Source organism: Acartia tonsa, chromosome 11 (genome assembly GCF_053477335.1).
Source record: "Acartia tonsa isolate MP-2025a chromosome 11, ASM5347733v1, whole genome shotgun sequence".
NCBI classification, from domain to species: Eukaryota; Metazoa; Arthropoda; class Copepoda; order Calanoida; family Acartiidae; genus Acartia; species Acartia tonsa.
Window position 1 is genome coordinate 46,123,373 of NC_137270.1, and position 23,396 is coordinate 46,146,768.

Genomic DNA, 23,396 nt, shown 5'->3' on the forward strand with positions numbered 1-23,396 from the left:
TCAAAGCAGATCATTATATTTGTCAACATGAAGAGACAATCTGACTTCTTGGCAAGTATGTTGAGTGGGCTCTAGAAGCCTTCAACTTCTATTCACGGTGACCATCAGCAGCAAGAGAACAAAAAGAGGTACTTCTTGACTTTAAATCTGGCCACCTTCCCATCACTTACAAGCGCAAAGTTAGAAGTTCTTTTGTCCTGTAATTTTCACAAAATACTTATTAGGGACCCCCTTCAAGTCAATAGAGGGTGGGGGGGGGAGGATAATTTCACCCGTGAACTGAGATGATATTTTTATGGATTTCCAAAAAAGTAAAAATATGTGCACTTTACAATTTCTATGGTTGGCAACATTATCTGTGAAATCCAGTTTCTTGGGTTGCACAGCTGCAGATCATGACAGCTTATTCACAACAGCTTTTGAGGTAGAAATAAAACAACACAGTAAAATAATAAAAGAAGTTAAAAAAGGAAATAAATATTTAATTTCTTAAAATTGAGATGAGGAACGTTAACTTTGTTCATTTATTGTTTAAAAACTCTACATTTTGTTAGTATTTTGAAATTTATTTTTTGAATATTCTTTTCCTACTGTGGCAGGAAAAGGAAGGAATCCAGCTGTGGGGGAGGAAATGGGGGGAAAGTGGCTGAATGGGCGGTGAAAGGTCCCTCCCTGTAAGTGCAAAAAGGGGAAGAAACATGACAGCTGTTCAAGTCCTTATATTTCCCCTTTTCCCTCTCCCTCTTTCTCTCTCTCTCTCTCTTTCTGTCTCTCTCTTCTATTCATTTCTCTTTCCCATTTTTTCCTTTCTCTTTTACCCGGCCCCCCCTTCCTCTTTCTATTTTCCTCTTTGGGCCAGTGCTACCAGTACAAATTTTATTTTTGATGCTATCTTTTAATTTTACCATGTATTTTTCATTTTTGTGGCAAAATGTTTATAAAAATTTGACAAATAGTATTGAATTTTATACAAATCTATATGTTTATGGTATTTAAGACAAAAAAAAGGTATAAAAAAACACAAAACACCGAAAAATATGCAATTTTTTGCAGAAGCGTTGAAAATAGAATTATCTCTGGTGTCGGTGTCCCTTCTTAAACCAGCTGTGTGTTAGTGAGTGAGTGCTAAGGCAATAAGAAGAATGGGAAAATGATTGTTCTGATGAAAAATAAGTGAAATGTGTAAGTTTTTATGTGAAAAAGTGACAAAATAACGGTGTTTTCTCATTATTATGGCCTTAAAAAGCTACATTTTTATAGAAAATAACCTTAAAAGGTATATTTTTGATGTTTAAGTTATAAAATTCATTTAAATAAATGTTATAATTTCTATAAAGGTAGAAAAAAATATTTTTATGAAAGATAGGCTGCTGAATTTCTTTTTGATGATTCCCATGATCTTCTCTACAATTCATATAGTCGTTAATATTTAAAATTTAAGGGAAAATGGATTTTCTTGGCTGTTACTGCTAATATATATATTGTTTAATTTTTTGTTAAATTTCTCAAGGACCATTTTTTCGAATTAGGTATGTTGCGTGTCCAAACATTTCGACCACTAATTGTAATTGAAAGAAGGGGTAATTTTGTGTATCTTCATTGGAGATATACATCAATTTATCGACCATTGTCTTATCCCTTTAGATCCCTGTAATACCAAATACATTTTTTCAGATCAAAAATGTAGATTTAGAATTTTTCCTACCAACTTAAAACAAAATCCTTTTTACATCCTTTGTACAATAATAATAATAAAACCTTTTTTTACTGTTACCCACCTTATAAAAAAAGTGTAATTTTGTGTTAATTTTTTGTGAAGATTCGTCGAAAAAAGCCATTTTTACACACAAAATTAGTGATTTATAGAGAATGTGTTTTTGTTACATATCTTTTATAGTTAGAAATATCTTTTAGATAGATAAAATAAAGTGATAATCATAAAATTAAATTTAAAAAATCACCTAAAATGTGAATTTTAACAGTTACAAAAAATGGATAAAATAAAATTTAGTTTTATTTCGATTCAGAATGGTTCTATCTTGAGCCATTACCATGGGTTTATTTGATTAAAGAAAGAAAAAAAGTGAAAAAAATAATACACAGATAAAATATTAAAGAAGTGAATTTTTGACCGGCCAATATAATCTATCGGCATGGGATCCAAAGAGGGGTACGTGATCCCGGAGGTCCGGCTCAAGGAGCTGGAAGCAACCTTCCTGAACGGCCCCTTCACGTCTGGATCCTGTTCAGATCCGACAGCGTTTAGGTAACTTTTTTATATTTAGATGTACTTTCATTTCCAACTCCCCTCCTGTCATAAAAATTAAGCTTTCTATTAAGGTATCTATTTTATTCTGCTTTAACATGCAATGAATTCTTGTGATTTGTATGACTCTTGGGACCTCTAAAATAGTGGTCTCTGAAAAGATTTTCTGTGTGTTTGAAGTGTAACAAGTTTTATCTTAAGATTTTCTCTCCTTTCTCCCCGCCCCCCTTTTGCCTTTTTTGGTATGATTTCATGTAAAGGGGGGTAATTTATTCCCTCATTATTCTTTTTCTTTATATTAATCTACAATATGGGTCATTACCTATCATAAAACCCTCATTACTCCAAGAAAAAAAAGCATTAAACTTGACTGAAGGCTTCATGAAAGTGGACCTAATGCTACATCTGTTTTTGACATCTTACAGAACAAAACATATCTTATCTAGTATTACTATGCCTTTCATATTTCTTTCTCTATTAAGACATAGTATTTGTAATGACGTCCAAGCTTTTAAGGGTGGTAAATGAGGAGTTTCAAAGGAATGAGCAGGATAGGCTTATGTTTATTTTTTTAAAATTTATAGGTGGGGTAAATAGAGTTGTTTTAAGTTGCGGGAAATAATCATCACCCACCCCCCCCCCCCCTTAGCACTTTTGACTAGGTTTAGGAAAAAGGACGAAAAATTAATCCTTAACACCAGTGAGTGTCCTCAAGTAAATCCTAAAGTTACTTACTACGTTATTAATGGGCTAAATTGTCCTTGTTTCCTAAAAGCCGAAGGTCATTAAACGATGATTTACGTAGGAATCTGCAAAAATTTCGGTCGGACGTAAAACGTAGATAACATTTTCTTAGAACAGGATTTAAGGAATATTAAAGTTTTCTGCGGTGATTATCGATAAGTTTTAAGTTTGGAATGAATATTTTAAAGTAAAATAATATTTTTTTAAAATTGATAGATATTTAGATAGAAAATAAGATACCTATTTGGATTAATATTTTAGGTACCTAGTTTGATATATTTACATAGATAGCAAGAATTTTATATATAAGAAGTATCTAACTACTTTGTAATTCATTTTGTTTGTCTGTCCTTAACGCCATGAGAGAAATGTAATTTTCCCTGCTTCTTTTTAAAATAGTCTGCTGAATTTTTTGAAAGGATATCCCTAAGTTAAGTTCATCCATTTATGGTCTGTTTGTCTGTCGGTAATGCTTTAAAAGACATTTATAGGTATATTGAAACCAATGTTTAAATCACTTGATTATCTCTTTGTCTGTTTGTCCATCCCTGACTTTTTCAAGCCTCACTATTTATGGATGTTGTTAACCTTGTTTTCTATACAGATTAGCTAAATGTTTTCTCATCGATAGATAATATATATAGGTTAAAACACGGCACTTTAAGCATTTAAATGTCAAATTCATTTTTATTCTCAATTTTATCGATATGGTGTAACTTAATATTAGGTAAAACAAATTAATTTTTACGTAAAAAAAAAATTGAATTGTCAGTACCTACTTAGTAATGATTTCAAATAAATGTAGAGAATTATAGAAATGCTGTGCTATTTAGGAATTTTTATGTTTTGGGACATTTTTGTTTTTTTAGGCTGTTGAAAGTTGAAATATGACCGATTTGCACATTTTTCTTCTATTTTACATAAAAAATGTTTTAAAATTTTTGTTTGAAAAAATTTAGTTCTTTTACCTAAAGCTACTATGATAAGCGTGTGACGTCAATATTACAAATAAGGAAAATGTTTGACCAAAAAACAGGCGCAACTCCACAAACAGTTAGGACTTTCAGGCAAAGGACTTGTAATCAAAGGGTTGGGTTATGGTAGTTTTTGAGTTTATTTAGGGCGAGAGGTCTTTAGATAGTAACTTTGGAGACTTTTATTAAGTCTTGTTTGGTTGGCTCAAGCTAGTATTAAACTACTCAAGGGGTATTTTTACTATCATAATTTTTCCCCTAAGATCCTTTAGATTTACATACACTCGAAAAATTATTTTGTATTATACTTTGTTTAATTTTATGAATGTTGTCATTCTTGATATATAAATGTTCCCCCTCTAATGCTTAGCGTCTAGGGAAAATGTAAATTAGTTACCTATGAAATAGAGATCTTAAGGGATAGGACAATTTATGATAGATAAAACTTATTGGTGTAAAAGTTCGGACACTGTTAGTTTGCACTACAGTCCAAAAAAGATTTATTAAAAGTTTTTATTCTAACGAATTAGAGACATTGCTTATGAAACTTTGGGTACCAGTATAACTTACAGTCTAATAACCCTTCCCTCAATTTTTGGGAGAAATATTTTTCTTGTATTGTCCTATCCCCGCTCCTTGTTAGGTAGGTAATTAAAGTTTTGTCATTTATAATTTTATTCTGCATTCGGTTATACAGGTTGTACAACAAATTACCTTTTTATTTCACGACTTTTCTTTGTAAGTCCTGTCCTAACTGAAATATAATCAAAACTTTATCATATGATTTGGATATCTAGGTATTATATACTCATACTTTTTATAAAACTTAAAAGTAACAAGATCTACAGGGTGGGGCAAATAAGACCGGACAAACTTTAAACGGCCATAGCGCCAAAACTACTTGACCAATCAGGACGTTTGACCACACTATAAAAAGCTTAGGTAATGACCTTTTAGCGCAAAAAAATCTTTGGACGAAAATGGACGTGTACAACGAGCTGGCCGCGCATATGTTCAACAAGGCAGATTCTAAATGCGCCAATGGTTTAATCTGGATTCTCAACTAGGGCCCACTAAATCTGACCTCAGCCTATCTGTAGGTGAGGTAGAGTTATGCAACTTGCTGGGAATACTGTTAGATACATAAGTAAGACACTAGAAAAGACTAGAGCTCTCTATCTGAAATGGCTTGGCCGTAGTACTCCAGCAAAGTGAAACGGGGCAGATTTTTAGATGTAAAAAAAGTCAAAAACCGTTAAAATTTCTCGGTTCTTGACTCCAGGGACCCATATTGAACTTTAAACCTCATTTTAGACTATGGGTTGCGCTGACAACCCTAGCTTAAACTTCATGCCATTTCCAAAAAGGTAAAGAACGTTGTTCTAGCTCAACTGTGGTCTAAATAAGAGCCTCCGTGTATAAGGGTAGCTTGAAAGTTGGGCGAATTTGGATCCTGCGGTTACTCACGTTCCTAAGGAAATGCGGCCTCCCAGTGGCCCTATCTTAATTCAATGGACTTTTGGGCCTGGGGCTACTTTGAAGCATGCACCAATAGACGTGCCCATACCACATTGACCTTCCTCATTCCCACTATCAAAGAGAACTACGCCAGCTTGGACAGGTACATTTTGACCTGGACCTGCCGGCGGTTGAGGAGGCGGGTAGAGGCGGTGATTAAGGCTGGCGGCGATTTTATTGAATAATTTAATAGTCATATATCTATTTTGCTTGCCAGTTTTTAAAATTCAATAAAATCTTTAAAATTGACGATTTTATGTTCATTTCTGTAGAAGTTAGAATTTGTCCGGTCTTATTTGCCCCACCCTGTATGTACCAAAGGATCTCGCTAACCACTGAACCGAAATGTTTACCCTTAACAATGTGGCGTTTCATTGTTCCTTGGAAGATTTATGACTTTGGGAGGGGGTCCCAAGGAATATTTCCCCATGAAAAAAATGAACCCCATCCCCCTCTCTGATTTTTTTTTTTTTACAGCCAAATTAACTTTACTAACTCAAGTGACCCTAGAGGCCTTTAAGATATTTCAAACCACCGACGGGTTCGAGTATACTAATTCAAGCTTCACATATGTTTCGGGCAGGTTTAAGTCTATTATTATCCAATTAAATAAGCTGTTGGCTTGGGATACAGACATTAGTTGTCTTGATTTAAAACTTTTTTGGTGGACATCCTTTATTATTTGTAAACTTTGTTTTAATGCCATTGTCTTTGTTCTTTTCAGGGGTAAAGGATTTGTAAGCAAGATGATATTAGATATTGTATTACTTGGATGTTGCACCAGATTTTCATAAACTTTAATAAAGTGATACTCGCAGCTGGCTAAAATAACGATACCCCCCATCCACATTCTTTACCTCATTCTCTCCCCTCCTCATTAACAAACTGACCAATAATTGAGGTCCACATTAGCATCATAAATTAAGGACAATTTTTCTCCAAACTTTTTTTTGAATGACTAATTCCTGCGTCTGTAGTCCATCAGGTACCACCTCTCTGTTTTATGTTTTGAAATTTAAAAACTAATACCTAGGTAAAATATTTGTCTCCATTTTCTGGGGTTTTATCCTGCAACCCCCCCCCCCCCTTATTGCAAAATTGCTTAAGACCTAAAAATCACCAAATAAAGTATTCTTTTAGTTTGTTTTTAGGTTTTACAAAAAATCAAAGTACCGAGGTAGCTTACATCTTTAATTATATAGTCAAATTGAACTATTCTATTTACGAAGAAGCTTTATTTTGTTTTTGTTTTAAAACAATTTTTGCTTGAATCCCTATCTGCCTAAACTTTTTTCTGTTTTGTTTTAATATTTATTTTTTAAGGTCTGCCTATGTATATCTGAGAGAAAGGTTGCATATGTATATTGTATATGTGAGAGATAAGTGTGAAAACTGCACTGAAATTTGATATTTAACTAATATATTTTTTTTAAACGAGGACGTTCTTATTAAAAGATTATTTAACGATTTGTTTTTATTTTTGAAAAATTTCCAAGAAATACCTAGGTATTATAAAAGAAACTCAAGAATCTAGTTTGAGGGGCAGAAAATAGCCTAGAACCATCCCAAGACTTAAAAATGTGCATAGAATTAGCCTAAATATTTAAAGTTCCGTGTAAATCTAAAATGTAGAACTCATAAGTTCAGTGGTTAGCGAGATCTTACGGAAAGACAAGAATGCCTACTACTTAATACTTTAGGATGTATTTCATCCCCCCCCCCTTTTTACTTTACTAGAAAGATTTCGATTGGACTTTTATGAGATTTTAATGGACTTTACGAACAAATATAATGGCCTAAGAGCATTGCAAACAAAATCTATTCTTTAATAGGTACCTACTCAATTAATGTAAGCTAACCATAGAGTAGCTGCGCTACCAAAAATAACATCTGATATGGACGTACATACATTTTTTAAACATGCTGATAAGATAGCAATAATATTTGATTAAAATTAAAATATTGAATTTTTGACATTTAGGTATTTGAAATATTTATAGGTTGATACATTTTCGTATCTTGAATACCTACCTATATAATTTAAAATGTACTTTGTTACTTATATTTTACATGAGTTAATAATTAGGTATACCTTACTGTTACTGGAATCATCATACAAAGTTTGAGAACGATAGGATAATTCTAACATACCTTAACTAACAATAAGAGCTATCCGTTACAGACGCACGGACGGATCTACCATAATATAGAAAGGCTTCGCTTTTTTAAATGTGGCTATCTAGCCAGTTAAGATAGCTAGATATCTAGTTAGCCAGAAAGGATAGAAAATTTCAAGGGTACGTGTTTTTTTTTTGTCCAAGTGCGTCGTTCACTAATTACTATTCAAATGAATCTTAGCTAGGCTGAAATATTTGTTTTACTAGCAGAGCTAATCTAGAAGTCTTGTCTCTGCTACAATTCAGTGATTTTAAGGGATAAGACAATGGATTATAAATTGATGTATACCTCAAATTATGATAAACCCTTCTGTAGTTTGTATCAACCAATTAAGATTTAATAAGAGTAGGTACTCAAGATAACGAATGTTTGAGCGTCTGTATAAAACTTTGGGTACCAGTTTGCCTTACAGTCCAAAGTCCTCACTCACCCTGGCTATAATGTGCCTGTAGGGTGTCGGGTTCAAGTCCTTCCAAAACTGTGTCAAGATAGTAAAACGGAATGCGTTGGTCCATAAACGGGCGTTAATCATTACGTTGCTCAGTGAGGATTTGAGATAATAAAGTTCAATTAAAAGGTTTGTTTGTCTGTTTGGTTAATCTTATGAATGCCTAATCTAGGCTTACTTGTTATTACAATATTTATTTTGATTTGCACGACTGCCTTTCTTATGGATGCAGTCATCTTTGTTTTCACATATTTAAGAAAACATTTTTCTTTTCTACCTAAGGAAGGGATCATGTCAAAAATACGAAGGTTTTTTTATGAAAAAAATACTGGAGTTTTAAAGGATCATGTCCTCTATTGTGGATAAAATTTTTCATAAACATGCTACATTATTCTAAGGATCTTAAAGGAAAAGACAATAACCGATAAATTGATGTGTATCTCCATTAATGGTACACAAAATTACTCCTTCTGTAGATTAAAATTATTGTTTCAAACGTCTGGACACTTAGATTAATGAACCAACCAATCAAAATTCAGTAAAAGTCCTTTAAGTAGTTAAGCCAATGAATAAGAAAACGTTATTATAAAACTTTGGGGACTAGTGTCACAAAAAGCTCATTGTCCCCTTGACATGATCCGCTAGAGACAAACAGGTCAAAACATTCTTGAAAAATCACGAGCATTATGCAGAGCTCTGCCTATTTTATTTTAATTTGGAAAATACACAATTACTTCTTAATACAGCCTAAAACATGTCTAGTATTGACTTATTGAGATCATACCTTTTATATGCAAACACAGAAATACGGAGTGTCCAGTAAGATCCCCAAAAAGGCTGGACTTTTTAGGTTTTCAATATTAACGGAAGATATCTTGCAGGTTTTAAGCTATATTATTAGGGTATGTAAGTATATGAGGGACTAGTTAGATCTTGGAAATGGCTGATCTTGCAGGTTTTCAATTTTTATATTGGTCCTTTGCAGGTTTTTAGCTGTGTTTTAAGGGATGGGGTTCTCCTTTACTAGTATTGGACAAATTCATCCTAGTTTATTTATTTTTAAAGATATTCTAAAAAGATTTTTGTAAAGAATGTTAGCTGAAACTTTTTTACGTCAAAACATTGCCTCTAATGAACTAAATTGCAGGATTTAAGGGATTGGTAAAATAGATAGTTCAACCATACTGTATAAAAGCATCTAGGGACTCATCATTCAAAGGGGGAAAATAGCCTAAAACCATTTCGTGTCCTATGTGATGCTTTTCTTAAAAGGAGAACTCAATCGGTTCAGTAGATAGTGAGACCGTACCTGACAAACAAACAAAAATCCTTACTACTTTATATAATAGCATTACTTTATATTATGTTTTTCAAAATTAATCCACATAAAAGGAAAACTAGTCTTAATCAAATGGACGGTCATACGGAATTCTATAATTGTAAAGCAAGTACACATCCATTTTTAGAATCATTAGGTAGATTTTGCCTATTTCTCTGTGTTTTAAAGACAATTTTAGTAAACTATCCAGATAATTAATAATGTATCGACCTCTAACTACAATTTTAGTTCTCCAAGTAAATGTTTTGTCTATTTGTATGTTAAGATCTCGTAAACTGAGTGTGTTATCCATTTTAGAAAAGCTTTACATAGGTTCCATGGGTTTAGGCTATTTTATTTCTAGATTTTCAGTTATTTAGGCTATTTTAACGTCAAATTTTTTTTGCTTTGAATATTTTTGTTCTTGTTGAAAGTTAGAAAGTAATTTTTTTTTGAAAAAAATATGTTGGCCTTCAAACAATGCTTTCATTGTACTGTATCTTTCCACATCTATCTATCTATTTATTTTTCTATCTATTTATCTATCTTTTTGTTTCTTTCTATTTTGTATATATTTTTTGGACTATTGCTTTAAAAATTATCTTTCTAGTATGGTTGATTTAAATTTTTGTTATTAATAGTAGGGATCATAAGGGATAAGACAATGGACGATAAATTGATGTACAACACACCCAATTAGGTTAATCAATATTATTGAAAATATTAAACACCTGAAAGTTTGTACAACCCAATCACAAATGGTAGAAAGCGTTTATAAGACTTTGGGGCACCAGTTTATATTAGGGGGGAGGCTAATGTACCACTATTTAAAACCAAAAGTAAAACGTGCATTATCTCAGCCCATAAAAGAGTTACAGATCTAAAATTCGGCACAGCAGTTTTTGTGAGAAAAAAGTTTAATTCAGATGATTAAGAACTGTCTAATTTTGCGATAAAAGGCAAAAAAAAATCGGCGGAAAACTTCGGTTTTTTGGCGGGAGCGGCGGTTCCGCCGCCGTTTCTTCACAGTTCCATATTGTTCTCCACAAAAGCAACTGCTGTGCCGAATTTTGGAGCTGTAACTCTTTGCTATCTATCTACATGACTTTCTATCTTGCTATCCATCTAAATGACTTTCTATCTACCTGGCGCGTGCTTGTCATTCCTGTTCCCCAAATTCTTTGGATATCTTTTTGTCTGTCTTTCTATCTATCTAATCTAGGTATTTACTGTATATGTATATTATGATTATAAAAGAAATATATTCTTCTTTAACTTTATTTCGTATCATATTAATCCCTTTAATTGATATTCTTTAAATAACTACCCTAAGTGTTTTAGACGCTTTCGTCTGCATGTAAATTGCTTTTTGTTCTTTTGTATTGACTCGGCTGAGTTTATATTTCTAACGCTAATGGCTTTCAAAGACCCAATACAAAATCGTGACTGGGTTCTAGTCCTGTGGGCAGATTTACTTATAGCTCATGCCCCCTTTATTCTTTTACTTTGATATCCTTTTCGCTTGAAAAAAAAGCATAACTACCTTTAATAAAAGCCGAAATATTATTCAAACTTTAACTTGTAAACATTAAAAAATACATTTCTTATCATTCTTTGCTTAAAATGAATAGATACATTATTACTAACAATAAAATATCTTTAATAACAACTGAGATATTAATATTCTTTCTTTTATTTCAGTGTTGAAACGTTGCTGGATGTTCTGCTAGTTCTATACGAAGAATGCGTTTCTAGCTCGTTGAGACGGGAGAAAACTGTATCAGACTTTTTAGAATACGGTAAGCGTTTCGTTTTATCATTAGCGTTGGTTTCATATTAGTCTACTGGGTGCTATGCCTCTAGAGGCTCTTTAGGGAAGAGGGGATAGTTTACCCTCCCAGTGGTTTTGGTAAAAACACATACATAGAGATAAACGCATAGAATTAGACAAATATCCTGTTACTGATAATCAAAAACTAAATGTTCTCTTCAGAGATTTTAAAGGATAAAACAATGGGGCTATAAATTGCTCACACATCCCCAATTATTTCAACAAAATTACCCCTTATTGAAAAAGTTTGGAGACATTTAGTTTTTATCTACATGTCAAGATTTTAAAACATTCTGCATTTCGTTGGCTTAGAATCTTAAAGGATATAGTTTGATTTATGATTGATTTATACAAAGTCACAGTATTCAAACATTTTCACCAATAGTTAAATCTTCATAAAAGCAATTTTTTATCGACCATTGTCTTATCCCTTAAGATCCGTGAATTTTATAGACTATTTTATAGTTAAATATTATTTAATACTTATATCCGTCTATACTTAAGCACACCGCTTTATATTAAGATATTAGACTAATGCGACTTTGTTTTCGAAGATTTTATTTTTGTAGATTTTTTTGTATATTTTCAGAAAAATGAAAGAACTTTTTTTTAGAAAATGTAATTTTTATACACAAAAAAAAGCAATACTGTTCGTCTGAAGTATGATTAAACTTATTCAAAGATAACAGGATGTCTTTAGTAAAGGATCTCGCTAACCACTGAACCGATATATTTCTTTATTTAGCTTTCTATAGGTTTAAATAGAATGTATATATTTTTTTTCTAAGAGAAATTAACCCAAGAAATAACACCTTCCCCTTTGTACATTTTTTTTGTTTAATCCTGGGAACTGAAGGGGGGTCGACTTGCCCCCCTTTCTTCAAATGCCCAAAAGACCTTTAAACATTGTAAATACACTACTTTCTGTCTAAGTAATGATTTTTAAAAATCCCATTATGATGAATCTAAATTAACTCTATAAGGAGAATCCATATAAAGACGCGTCGACGGCTTGGGGTAAGAATGATCGTGGCTTAAAACTAATTTTTATTAGATTGGGGTTTGGAAATAAAAACTGTGGGGTGCCGTTTATCCCTACATATGTGACTGTCTTTATTAGAAACTAGCGCTGCGCCCCTAGCCTCTTAAATAATAGCAATAAACCTGCCAAGGGCCCTTATTAAGCCTTCCTAAAATGATGTACTTAAACGATTCAGCCGTGGGGGATATTTTATTGGACAAGCAAATAAAAACATAAACCTTACTACTTTACATAAAAGGACTAGTGGCTGCATCCCTATATAGCATCTAAGGGCGGCTCTGTATTATAACGGGGCAGAAAAAAACATTAAATAACTTAAATTTAAAAATAAAATAGCCTAAAACCATCCTAGATCCCATATAAAGCTTCCATTATTAACTGACAAACAAAAACTACCTTCAAGATCTTTTTTGTTGAAGAGGGGGGTTTGGGTGTCGAAAAATAGCATAAAACCACCCCCTAGACATGACACAAGAATTTCCTGATATGATACCGAGTTTATACCAACCACAAAATCTTTGAAATATTGATTACGGCCATATAAATTTTTAGAGAAGCTTTGCTTGTGATTTTTAATTACAACAACATTTGCATAATATTCACCCTCTTGCAGAATACAGTATTTTAACAGTGGTTCTCCTTTAATACCCAGAGGTTAAGGAATTAGGCCATGGATCTTAAATTGATTTACACCCCCGATGATGACAAACAAAATTACCCCTACTGTAGTCTTTAAAAATTGATTTAATTGCCTATTATCCAGGGAAAAAGGGGATATTGAAAGTTTATTATTACCCAAAGTTAAAAACTTTAATTAAATCTTTTCTAACCCTTGTATAAACTGGGTACACTTTCGAAGTAAGGGGTGTTGCCTACCCCCTGCCCCCCCCCCTCCACATTTCTTCCTCCAAAAATAATTTTACCAAATCACGGCAAAAGTTTGAAAAGTTTCCCCTTCTTGCAAGCTATGAAGTACACGAGAATAATAATTAAAAATATTATCAGAGATATGATAACTGGAAAAAATTAAACTTTTTCTAGTATGGCTTCGAAACGGATTAATATCCCCTGGATTTGAACCGCTTCTCAGCCACACTGAAAAATAATGTATAGGATTTTATTATCCGCGTAAAGCTGTCTATATAAATATAGTTGTCTCATACCAACTCAAGATAGTAAACAATTTGCTGCTAAAATAACCTATTTAAATTTGACTTTGTCATTTATAAAATAGCAGCTGGAGAAGGAAGGCAGTAAAATAGTCTGAAACCATCCTAAAACTAAGCTTAAGAAAATAGCGTGAAAATAAGATAGCTTAAAACCATCTAATTAATTGGAGAACTCAGCTCAGACAAAGAAACCTTAATACTTGTATTAATATATAAATATTCCTTGGGTAAATAAAAAATAAATAATTAAAAAGTTTTCCAAAAAAACATTTATTATTGTGGTCTACACTAATAAATACTTTCTAATTGATAATTAGATATGGTGGTCAAACTTATTTATTCTTTTTTAGTAGCGAAGCTACTCTGTAATTCGTCCGTTAGACACATTTTTTGGCAAACGTGATTTTCTCAGTTCTTAGTTCAGATAGACAGCTGAAACTTCTTGTCAACATTCCTATTATTATTGATCATAATTAACTATAAAACATCCAGCTTATAAGCAGCTTTAATATTTTTTTCATATTTTCCCAAATTTAGCACATTTTCAGGGAGGAAGGGGACATTGGTCTTTAATTTATACTGGCACCCAAAGTTGTAGAAACATTTTCTAGTTCGTTTTCTTTGGGCACTTTTCTTCAATTTGGATTGGTTGGTTCAAACTAGAAGTATCCAATCTATATTTTAATCTACAGAAGGGGTAATTTTGTTTATAAATGCTATTTTATTTATATTTTATAGAATTTTCTTGTATGTAAACGGTTTATGTATACGTTTATATGTATATTTAATCTTAAAAGGGATTTTAGAAAACATCAGAAAATTGTTTTAGCTTAAGCTACAAGTTATGCTTAAATATACAAGGAATCATTAAAATCTTAAAGATAACACTAGTAGGAAGATGCTATTATATCAAAAACGCTTTTTAGATACCTAATATCTTTTTGTAACGTGAATCTTCAATCAAAGTTAAATCGCCTTATGAATAAAGCTAACCCTTAAAGACGGAGGAACGTACGGAAATCCTATAAATGTAAAAAAGCTTCCCTTAAAAAATTACAATCTTTTTAGCTGTTTAGTGAAACTTCTGATTTTAATAAACGCTCCAGTAAATACAGACTTATTTTTCTCAGGGGATATGAATTGGGGGAAAATAGAATAAGATATTGTCTTCCTATCTAACTGTCTATCCAGTGTCTATATATTTTTTTATGTCTATGTATACATTTATTTACATATCTTTCTTTATTATATATTTACTATCATCTAGAAGTTCTGTATTAAGATTAAAAAATAGCCTTAAACTATCCCCAAAGTTAAATCTAAAAATTAAAAATAGACTAAAATAATCCCAGGAACTATGTGAAGCTTCTCTAAAATGAATAATTCAATCGGTTTAGTAGTAATTGAAAACTTAAGCTTCAGAGAGAAAAACCTTACTACTAAATATAATTGGATATACCTACAAAACTATCTATCTATCTCTCTATATATTTACCTATCTTTCTATCTATCTACATCTTTACTTATCTGTCTTTTTATCTATTCTATCTCTCTATTTGTCTACCTATTTATTAATATACCTAACTATCTATATATCTACCTAAATACCTATCTATCTGTCTATATATCTATATATTTTTCCACTATTTATAAAGACATAATCAGGGGCGTCCAAGCTTTTTTATTTGGGGGGGGGGGGTAAAATTTTTAAAATAAAAATTTTGGGGGGTAAATCTTTATTTCAGAGGCATTTTTTTTTATTTGGGGGGGGGTAATCACCCCTTTACCGCCCCCCCCCCTTGGACGTCTATGGACATAATCCTATATTTTAACCCACCCCTTTCATTTATTTCAATCTTTAAAGTTACATTGACTGTATTTCCCTTAATTATGACATTTATAACATGCTATTTCAAACAATAAAAAATTTGTCTTTCCAATAAATACAAGTCATAAGATTTTTATATACTCTAATAAAGTGATACTCATGGTAGCTGGCTAAAATAACAATACCCCAATCCACCTACTTTACCTCATCCCCTCCTACTGGAACTGGCCAATAAATGAGGTCCATATTTGCAACCAAAATTGACGACGAATTTTTCCATATCAACATATTCACATATATCCATCTGGGGCAAAATAGTTTTATTTCGGGTGCCCTAACCCCCCTGCCTCTTATCATGTTGCCTCTATCCATTTTGTCTGACCCTATCTTATATTTATTGATAAATAGACAAGTTTTCTACAAAATAAAATTGTTGAATATGCAGGGATTTTAAGGGATAAGACAATGACCAATAAATTGATGTACATGTCCAATAATGATAAACAAAATTACCACTTCTATAGATTACAGTTATTGCTTGAAACATTTGAAACTCACTTCCAATATCATTATGTAAATTCAACAAAAGTTCCCAAAGTTGTAAAGCTAACGCATAAAGAACGTTATTATAAAACTTTGGGGACTAGTGTAAAAACAGTCCAACGTCCTCTTCCTCCCTTTACATCAAGGCTTTATGTGCAATTGTACATAGAGTCGAACCAATCACCTCAACTAGGAAATCCTCTTACTATTTAGTTTTCTAAATTCTAATCCCATTCCCTGCTATGTTTTTAGTAGCGAAGCTACTCTATGATTCTCTTTGTCTGTCCGTCCGTAACGTTTTTGGGGAATTTTGATTTTCTCGGCCGCTATTAAAGATAGACAACTGAAACTTTTGTTGATGGTTCACTGTACTGCTGAACATCTGCTTTATACTTTAATCTGTACGTTTGTCCAACCATGATTAACTTTTGGGTGCTTCGCTACTCATGAATGTTGTTATCCTTGTTATTAGTAATTAGTTTAGCGGGGATTTTTAGCAAGTCTCCCTAGGGGAATTATTGGACCAGCTGTCAATTTGTCTTTATATCTGTATCATTATATCTTTTTATCCATCTATCTATTTATCTATCTTTCTATCTATCTATCTAGCTAAATATCTATATCCATTTATCTATCTATCTATATTTATCTATCTATTTATCTATCTTTTTTTACATAATCTATCTTTCTATCTATTTATCTATCTTTCTTTCTATATTATCTGGGGCGGAAGGAACATTGGACTGAAAGTTTTCTTATTTGTTGTCTTAAAAACTTTGGGGACCTTGATTTGTTGCTACACCTTAGCCGTACCCAAACTTTTTACCTAACCAACATTTTTTTAACTTCAAAAAGATTATTTTTACTATAAATCACCATAATCAAATACCTATTTTTTTGTTTATTTATTTAAATTTTTCTATTTATCTATTCAACTATGTTAATATATCCATCTTTTTATCATTTCACTCTACAATTTGTTGGTCTTATTATCTATTTTATCTATCTAATTATCCGGTGTTCTCGAGGGAAATTATTAGTTTTGCTTTCTATCTGTTATTGTCTGATATCTGTCCGTCTGTCTGTCTATCTATCTACCTATCTATCTATATATGTCTATCTATCTATATGTCTGTCTATATATATCTAGATGCCTATTCAGCTATATGTCTATCTATCTATCTCTCTATATATATCTGTCTCTCTATCTATCTATCTATCTTTCTATGTTTCTATCTATCTGTCAATGTATCTTTTATGTCTCTATCTAACTATCTATCTAGCTATACCTCTATCTAACTATCTATCTATCTGCCAGTCTATCTATCTATATCAAGCAATCTAAAGGGAAATTATTAGCCTTGTTATTCTATCCGTTATTGCCTGATATCTGTTTGTCTGTCTATCTAACTAGCTACCTATCTATCTATATATGTCTATCTATCTATATGTATGTCTATATATCTAGCTGCCTATCTATAATGTCTATATAATAATATCTGTCTGTATATCTATTTGTCTAACTATCTATAAGTCTATCAATCTATCTGTTTATATCTATATTTCTATCTATCTATCTATTTTACATTGTTAAGAAGCATATTTTTAAGAAACATATGACTTAAGAAATCATTAGATGAAATAAATTCTGAGTGTGTGAGTTTGTATGTGTGTGTGTGTGTGTGAGGGGGGGAGGGTAATTATTTGATTTATTAATAAAATTTAGCTCCCACCGAATTACTCCAAATGAGATATTAATAGAACAGAAAATTTTTTACAAAAATTCTCATTTTTCCTACTTTTTTGTGTCTTCCTTTTTGTCATATATCTTTATCTAGGGAGGGAGGGGACATTGGGATGTTCATTACACTAGTCCCCAAACTTTTATAATACAGTGTTCATATTCGTTGGCTTAAATTTTTTTGGAGACTTTTGAATTTTGATGTTCAAACGTTTCAACTATACTAATTGTAATCTACAAAAGGGGTAATTTTGTGTATCATCATTGTCTATTTAAATTTTTCACGAATCACCACGGTTAATTATCATGTTTTTGGTGTTTGATATTCCAAACAGTGAAAAAAAGATAAAATTCTTGAAATGGAAATCTTTTGACGCGTTTTTACACAGAAAAACAGGGGGACAAAAAACATTATTCTTTTCATGAATTTAAGGGATTAATAACTGAAAAACATGATATTTTTCTGTGTATTAAAGTAATGCAAGTCCTTTAGGATCTCGAAATCAAGGCATTGGACCTATTGATCTACAAATGTAATGGAAGTTTTGTATTTTTCTTGGTTAGGTTATATGCAATGTGCAATTTTACTTGTATAATGACTATAATAAAACAAGCGGATTTGTTTATTACACTAGTCCCAAAAGTTTTTTGATAACGTTTAGCTTAGCAATTTTGGGACTTTGGGGACTTTTATTAAATTCTTATTGGTTGGTTCCAAACTTGTGTCGAAACCTTTCTACCACTAATTTTAATCTACAGAAGAGGTATTTTTTAAAGACTACATTAATTTATTGGCCATTGTCTTATTAATTTGGATCGCTCAGATTTGTCCGTGAAGAAAAAAAATGTATCTATATCCCATATTCGTGAAATGTGTCGTCTCCTAAAATCAAGTATGTATGACGAAAGGGGGGGGGGTGAAGTAATATGATTTTGTGGTGGGGGGGGGGGGGGGGAGGGGGTTCTGATTCATATTTTTGTTGCTGTTACTTTTTGTTGGATTCATTTGTACATACATCCATTTTTACGTTTTAAATTATGAATATGCTATCTTCAAATTAATTTTAAGAACAGTTCTAATAAATACAAAACTAGTACTTAATTAAGATATTTTAATGGTCAAAAAATATGATTCTGATATTTATTTCAATAAGCTTTCTATTTTTTTTCACAGGAAGCTTTATACCTATGAACTTTTAAAGCTGTTTTGTAGATTTTATTACACAAAAACATATTAACATTTTGAACTAGCACTGTGTCTATGCTTTTTAAAGGGCTCTGTATTTTTATGTTAATAGCTAGGGAAGGTTAGAAAAAAGAGCTTAAAACCGTCTTAAGACCGTCTTAAGACTTTGAAATAAAAATAAACTATGTACTTGATAACTCAATTAGTTAAGTAATAGGTTAGCGAGATACTAACGCACAAACAAAACACCTTACTACTTAATAAAATATGTAAAATGCAAGCATTTTCTACTAGTAAAATCATATGAATAATGCATAGTTTTTCTTAAAATTGTGCACCAAATAGGATTTTATATCTTCCTGTTCTCTTGTATGTATATATATATATAAGGGATCTATAGGGATAAGACAATGGCCGATAAATTGATGTACACCCCCAATGATGATACATAAAATTACCCCTTTTGTAGATAACAGTAGTGGTTAAAACGTTTGGACACTCCACTTAATGAATTAACCAATAAGAATTCAATAAAAGTCCCCAAAGGTGTTACGTAAACAAATAAGAAAACGTTATTATAAAACTTTGGGGACTAGTGTAATAAACAGCCCAATGTCCTCTCCCTCCCTGGATTTTATACCTTCCTGTTCTTATGTATGTATTTATATGTATATAAATGTATGTTTATATGTGCTTCATTCTTCTTTCACTGCATATCACAATGGGTCAGATTTTTAAATACAGGTCAAAATTGAAGATTTGTTGGCTGCGTGTACACTGTACATTTATTTTGAAAATCTGAAGATATTGATATAAAGTAAATTTTTTTACAAGAAAATTTTTTTTCTACTTTATAATTAAGACTACCGTCTGCACCCCTAGCTTTTAGGGGCATTCTATTTGAAATCTTAAAATTAAATAGCCCAAAACTACAGGAACTACGTAAAGCTTGTCTAAAACATTTAACTCAATTGGTTCAGTAGTTCTTGAATTATTAGGCTTCAGACATAATAACCATTTTATATTTATGTAATAAGAAAATTCATATTTATTTTATATTTCAGGTGAGTTATAAAGAATTTAAATTAGATTAAAATCATCTGAAAGACATTTTATAGGTTCTAATGAAATGACAATTTGATTAAATATTATGCTTTTTAAATGTACAACCAGAAAAAAATTATTTAAAAGTCTATTATGAGCTGACAAATAAATTCATGTAGGTATTGTATATGATTTTGCACTTCCTATAAAGAATATTAAATTTTTGCACTAAACGGCCCCACTGTGAAAATACAGGTTCTTACCACCTTGTGTAAGCATGGGAAAGGAAGAGGGAGGAGGAGGGATGGGGTGGGTGTAAGAGAGAGGGAGTGTGGGAGAGAGAAAGACATTCTTCCTGGTCAAGTGTGAGAGAGTGAGAGCATGTGAGGGAGAGAGGGAGAAAGAGAGAGAGAGGATGTGAGCAAGAGAGGGTTTTAATGTAATACAGCGATTATTTTACATGAGCAATAATGAATTAAATTTATTTATTATTTATCAAAAGCGAAGCTTTTCAATAATGGGAATTTTAATTTTCCTTTTCAAGAAAGTTCACGTATTAAATTGGACGTACTGACGTTTTGGTTACACTTATAGAATAGCTTCGCTATACGTATTGGAAGAAATTCTGAATTTAATCTCAAGTTTCAGAACAATCAGATAATTCTATCACATAGAATAACTCCATACTAAATGTCCAGCGAAGTAGAGCACATTGGACTGTATAATATACTGGTACCCAAAGTTTTTAAAACGTTTTCTCTCAATTTATTGCTTAAAAACGTTGGGTTCTTTTATTAAATCTATATTGGATGCTTTCTGTTTAAACTAGCAGTTTCAAAACAGATGAGTTGATTTTGTAATTTTTATTATCATTGCTGAAAATTTTTTTCTTTAACAAATTTTTCAACTTTATTGCAATGACGTTTATATTATAAGAAAGGTAGGGGGGGGGGGGGAGGATTTTAAAAATATTAGAGTGAAAAAAGAGGGGGGGGGGGTTGTAGAATTTTCTTGGGAGAATAGAAAGGGGGAAGAGAGTGAGGGTGGTGGGGGAAGATCTGTACAGGGATCTAAAGGGATAAGACAATGAACAATAATTTATATCCTCAATAATGTTGAACAAAATTGTCCTTTTTGTAGATCATAATTTATTAGTGGTTGACACTTTTTAATAAAAGTTCCCAATCTTTTTTAGGCAATCGAATAAGATAACGTGGCTATAAAATTTTGGGTTCCAGTGTAATTAAAAGTCCACTGTCCCCTCCCTTCCCCCCCTGAGATTTGGACAATTTTTCCCAGAAATTTTCTGGCATGGGAAATTTTTTGAAAGTCGTATAATTCAAGTTTTACACACAGGTATTGTGTTGCTGTGTGTGTGTGTGTGTGTGTGTGTGTGTGTGTGAGAGGTAGTAGCGTATCAACTCTATAATTTATTACCATTCCGTACGTCCGCCGCAACTATAGTAGTCATTAAATTAGAGGAAATCCGGTGTTTCCTTCAGAATAGAAAATAAAAAAAAAATAGTTTCACAAGATTTTCTGAAAATACTACTTAGCGATTAACTTATTAATCTTAACCTCAAAAATTCCTTATTTGGTAGATAATTCTAAGTTACTAAAGGCGGCAATGGGTCTACACGTTTTCTCATTTATTGGCCCAAAAACTATGGGTTCTTTCATTGAATCATAATTGAAGGGTACCAACCTTTCAAGCTTTAATTTTAATTTACAAAAGGGGTGATTTTGTTGACATAATTGTGATGATGCATTATAAGGATGTACATTAATTTATAACCTATTGTCTTATCCCTTTAGACACATATTGTATTATAGATATTAAGCTTCTTATGGATATTATTTTCTTGTTTTTTTCTTTTGAATGAGTGTTTTGTGTTATATCAATCAAAAAAAAATTATCCCAACTAAAAATATAATTAAATAAATAAACAGAAAATCATTAAGAAAAATTTGAAAATTTGGATTTCAAGAAAGCCAAAAATGAAACATAAATTATTTCACTCCCTTTTTTTTATATCTAACTTAAAAAATGAGTCAAGTAAAAAAAAGAAATAGATCTTTTGAATGGTCCTACGAAAGGTATTATTGTTTTTTTTTTTGTTATTAATGCCTAAAAAATCAAACTAACCAAATGCATAGTAGGTATTGGCTAGGGGAAAAGCCACAATTTAACTTTAATTTTTTATTTGGAGAAAAGTCGGAGGCAAACACATTTTTCTTGGCTAAATAATAGTTATTTATCGCATCGTATTATAATCAGCTTCCCGCGGATATTTAAAAAAAAATATATAAAATCAAAACCAATTTTATGGTTTTTCTTATTATTCGTGGAAAATTGTCTGTAATACGATGCTATACATGATTTTTCAATATTGTTGAGAACCAGCTCTAATGCAGCGTATATTAATCGGTTTCGAAGCCTTACTGGAAAACCAGTTATAAGAGTAGCTTCGCTTGCTAAAAGGAAAGTCGATTAACGTACATGAAAAAGCCCCCGGGGCCATTTTCTGTAATGATTTTAATTTCTCTTGTTAAAATAAAATACTGAGAAATAAAAACCAACAATTTTTTTTGTACATTTTAACCATTTAAGGAGCTTCTTGATGATTTATTAAATATTTGAAAGATTTTTTTGCAAAAAATTAGAAGATTTTTTGACATATAATTTAAATAGCAAGAGACTCTAACGTTTTTTTTTAAGCAATGTCCAGTCCACTCCGACGTTTGTCCCACTCCTGCGTTTGTCCACTCTGACGTTTGGGACTCCTACGTTTGTCGTTTGTTTGTTTGTTTGTTTGTCTGTAAAGATCTCCCTAACCAGTGAACCGATTGGTTCTCCTTTTTAGAGTGGTTTTAACCTATCTTTCAGCTCCTCCCCATGTTAATCTTCAGAAAATAATCTATATGGCTTAGCATCATTGGTGGAAAACATTGGAGACTGGTAGTTTGAACCAACCAATCAATATCTATTTTTAGCCCCCAAAGTTTATTATGTTGTGAATATGAGAAAACTTTGGGGTCAGTATAATTCAATGTCCTCTCCCTCCATACGAATATTAACATCGCCCCCCCCCCCCCACAAAAAAAAACACATCTACTCTACAATTCTTTACATGAATACATCTTGATACAAATACAATGGTCTATTGTGCAAAATATCTTTATTCGCCTTTGTAATAGATCTACTCCCTTAGATGATCAATCAGACACAATAACTTGTAGTACAACTCCCAAAGATTTTTGTCCAGGGAGGAAGGGGACATTGGGCTGTTTATTACAATTGTCCCCAAAGTTTTATAATAACATTTTCATATTTGTTGTCTTCACAGCTTTGGGGACTTGAATTTTGGTTGGTTCATTAAGTTGAGTATCCTAACAGAGATGGGAAAAAACCAGGTTTTTTTTAAAAAAGATCAAACCAGTGTGGTTTATTTGGTTTAAACCGGTTTTTATTGGTTTTTATTAATAAAAACCAGGTTTTTTTGTTTTTTTTTTAATAATTTTTGGTTTTTTTTTTAATAATATCCAAATTAAAGTATTCTAATTTA

General features: G+C 31.8%; 1 protein-coding gene across 8 annotated transcripts in view; it reads left to right on the top strand.

The window, feature by feature from the left end:
- Positions 1-1,114: 1,114 nt before the first annotated feature.
- The window catches only part of gek (serine/threonine-protein kinase gek), a 161,247-nt gene continuing 138,965 nt past the window's right edge, over positions 1,115-23,396 (top strand). For all 8 annotated transcript variants that reach the window (XR_013884271.1, XR_013884275.1, XR_013884272.1 and 5 more), the window contains exons 1-2: positions 1,115-2,266; positions 11,148-11,245. Coding sequence is in view for 3 of the 8 variants with exons in the window: in XM_080177721.1 (XP_080033847.1) it covers positions 2,154-2,266; positions 11,148-11,245 (211 nt within the window). In the remaining 5 variants the exon portion in view is untranslated. The remainder of the gene's footprint in view (positions 2,267-11,147; positions 11,246-23,396) is intronic.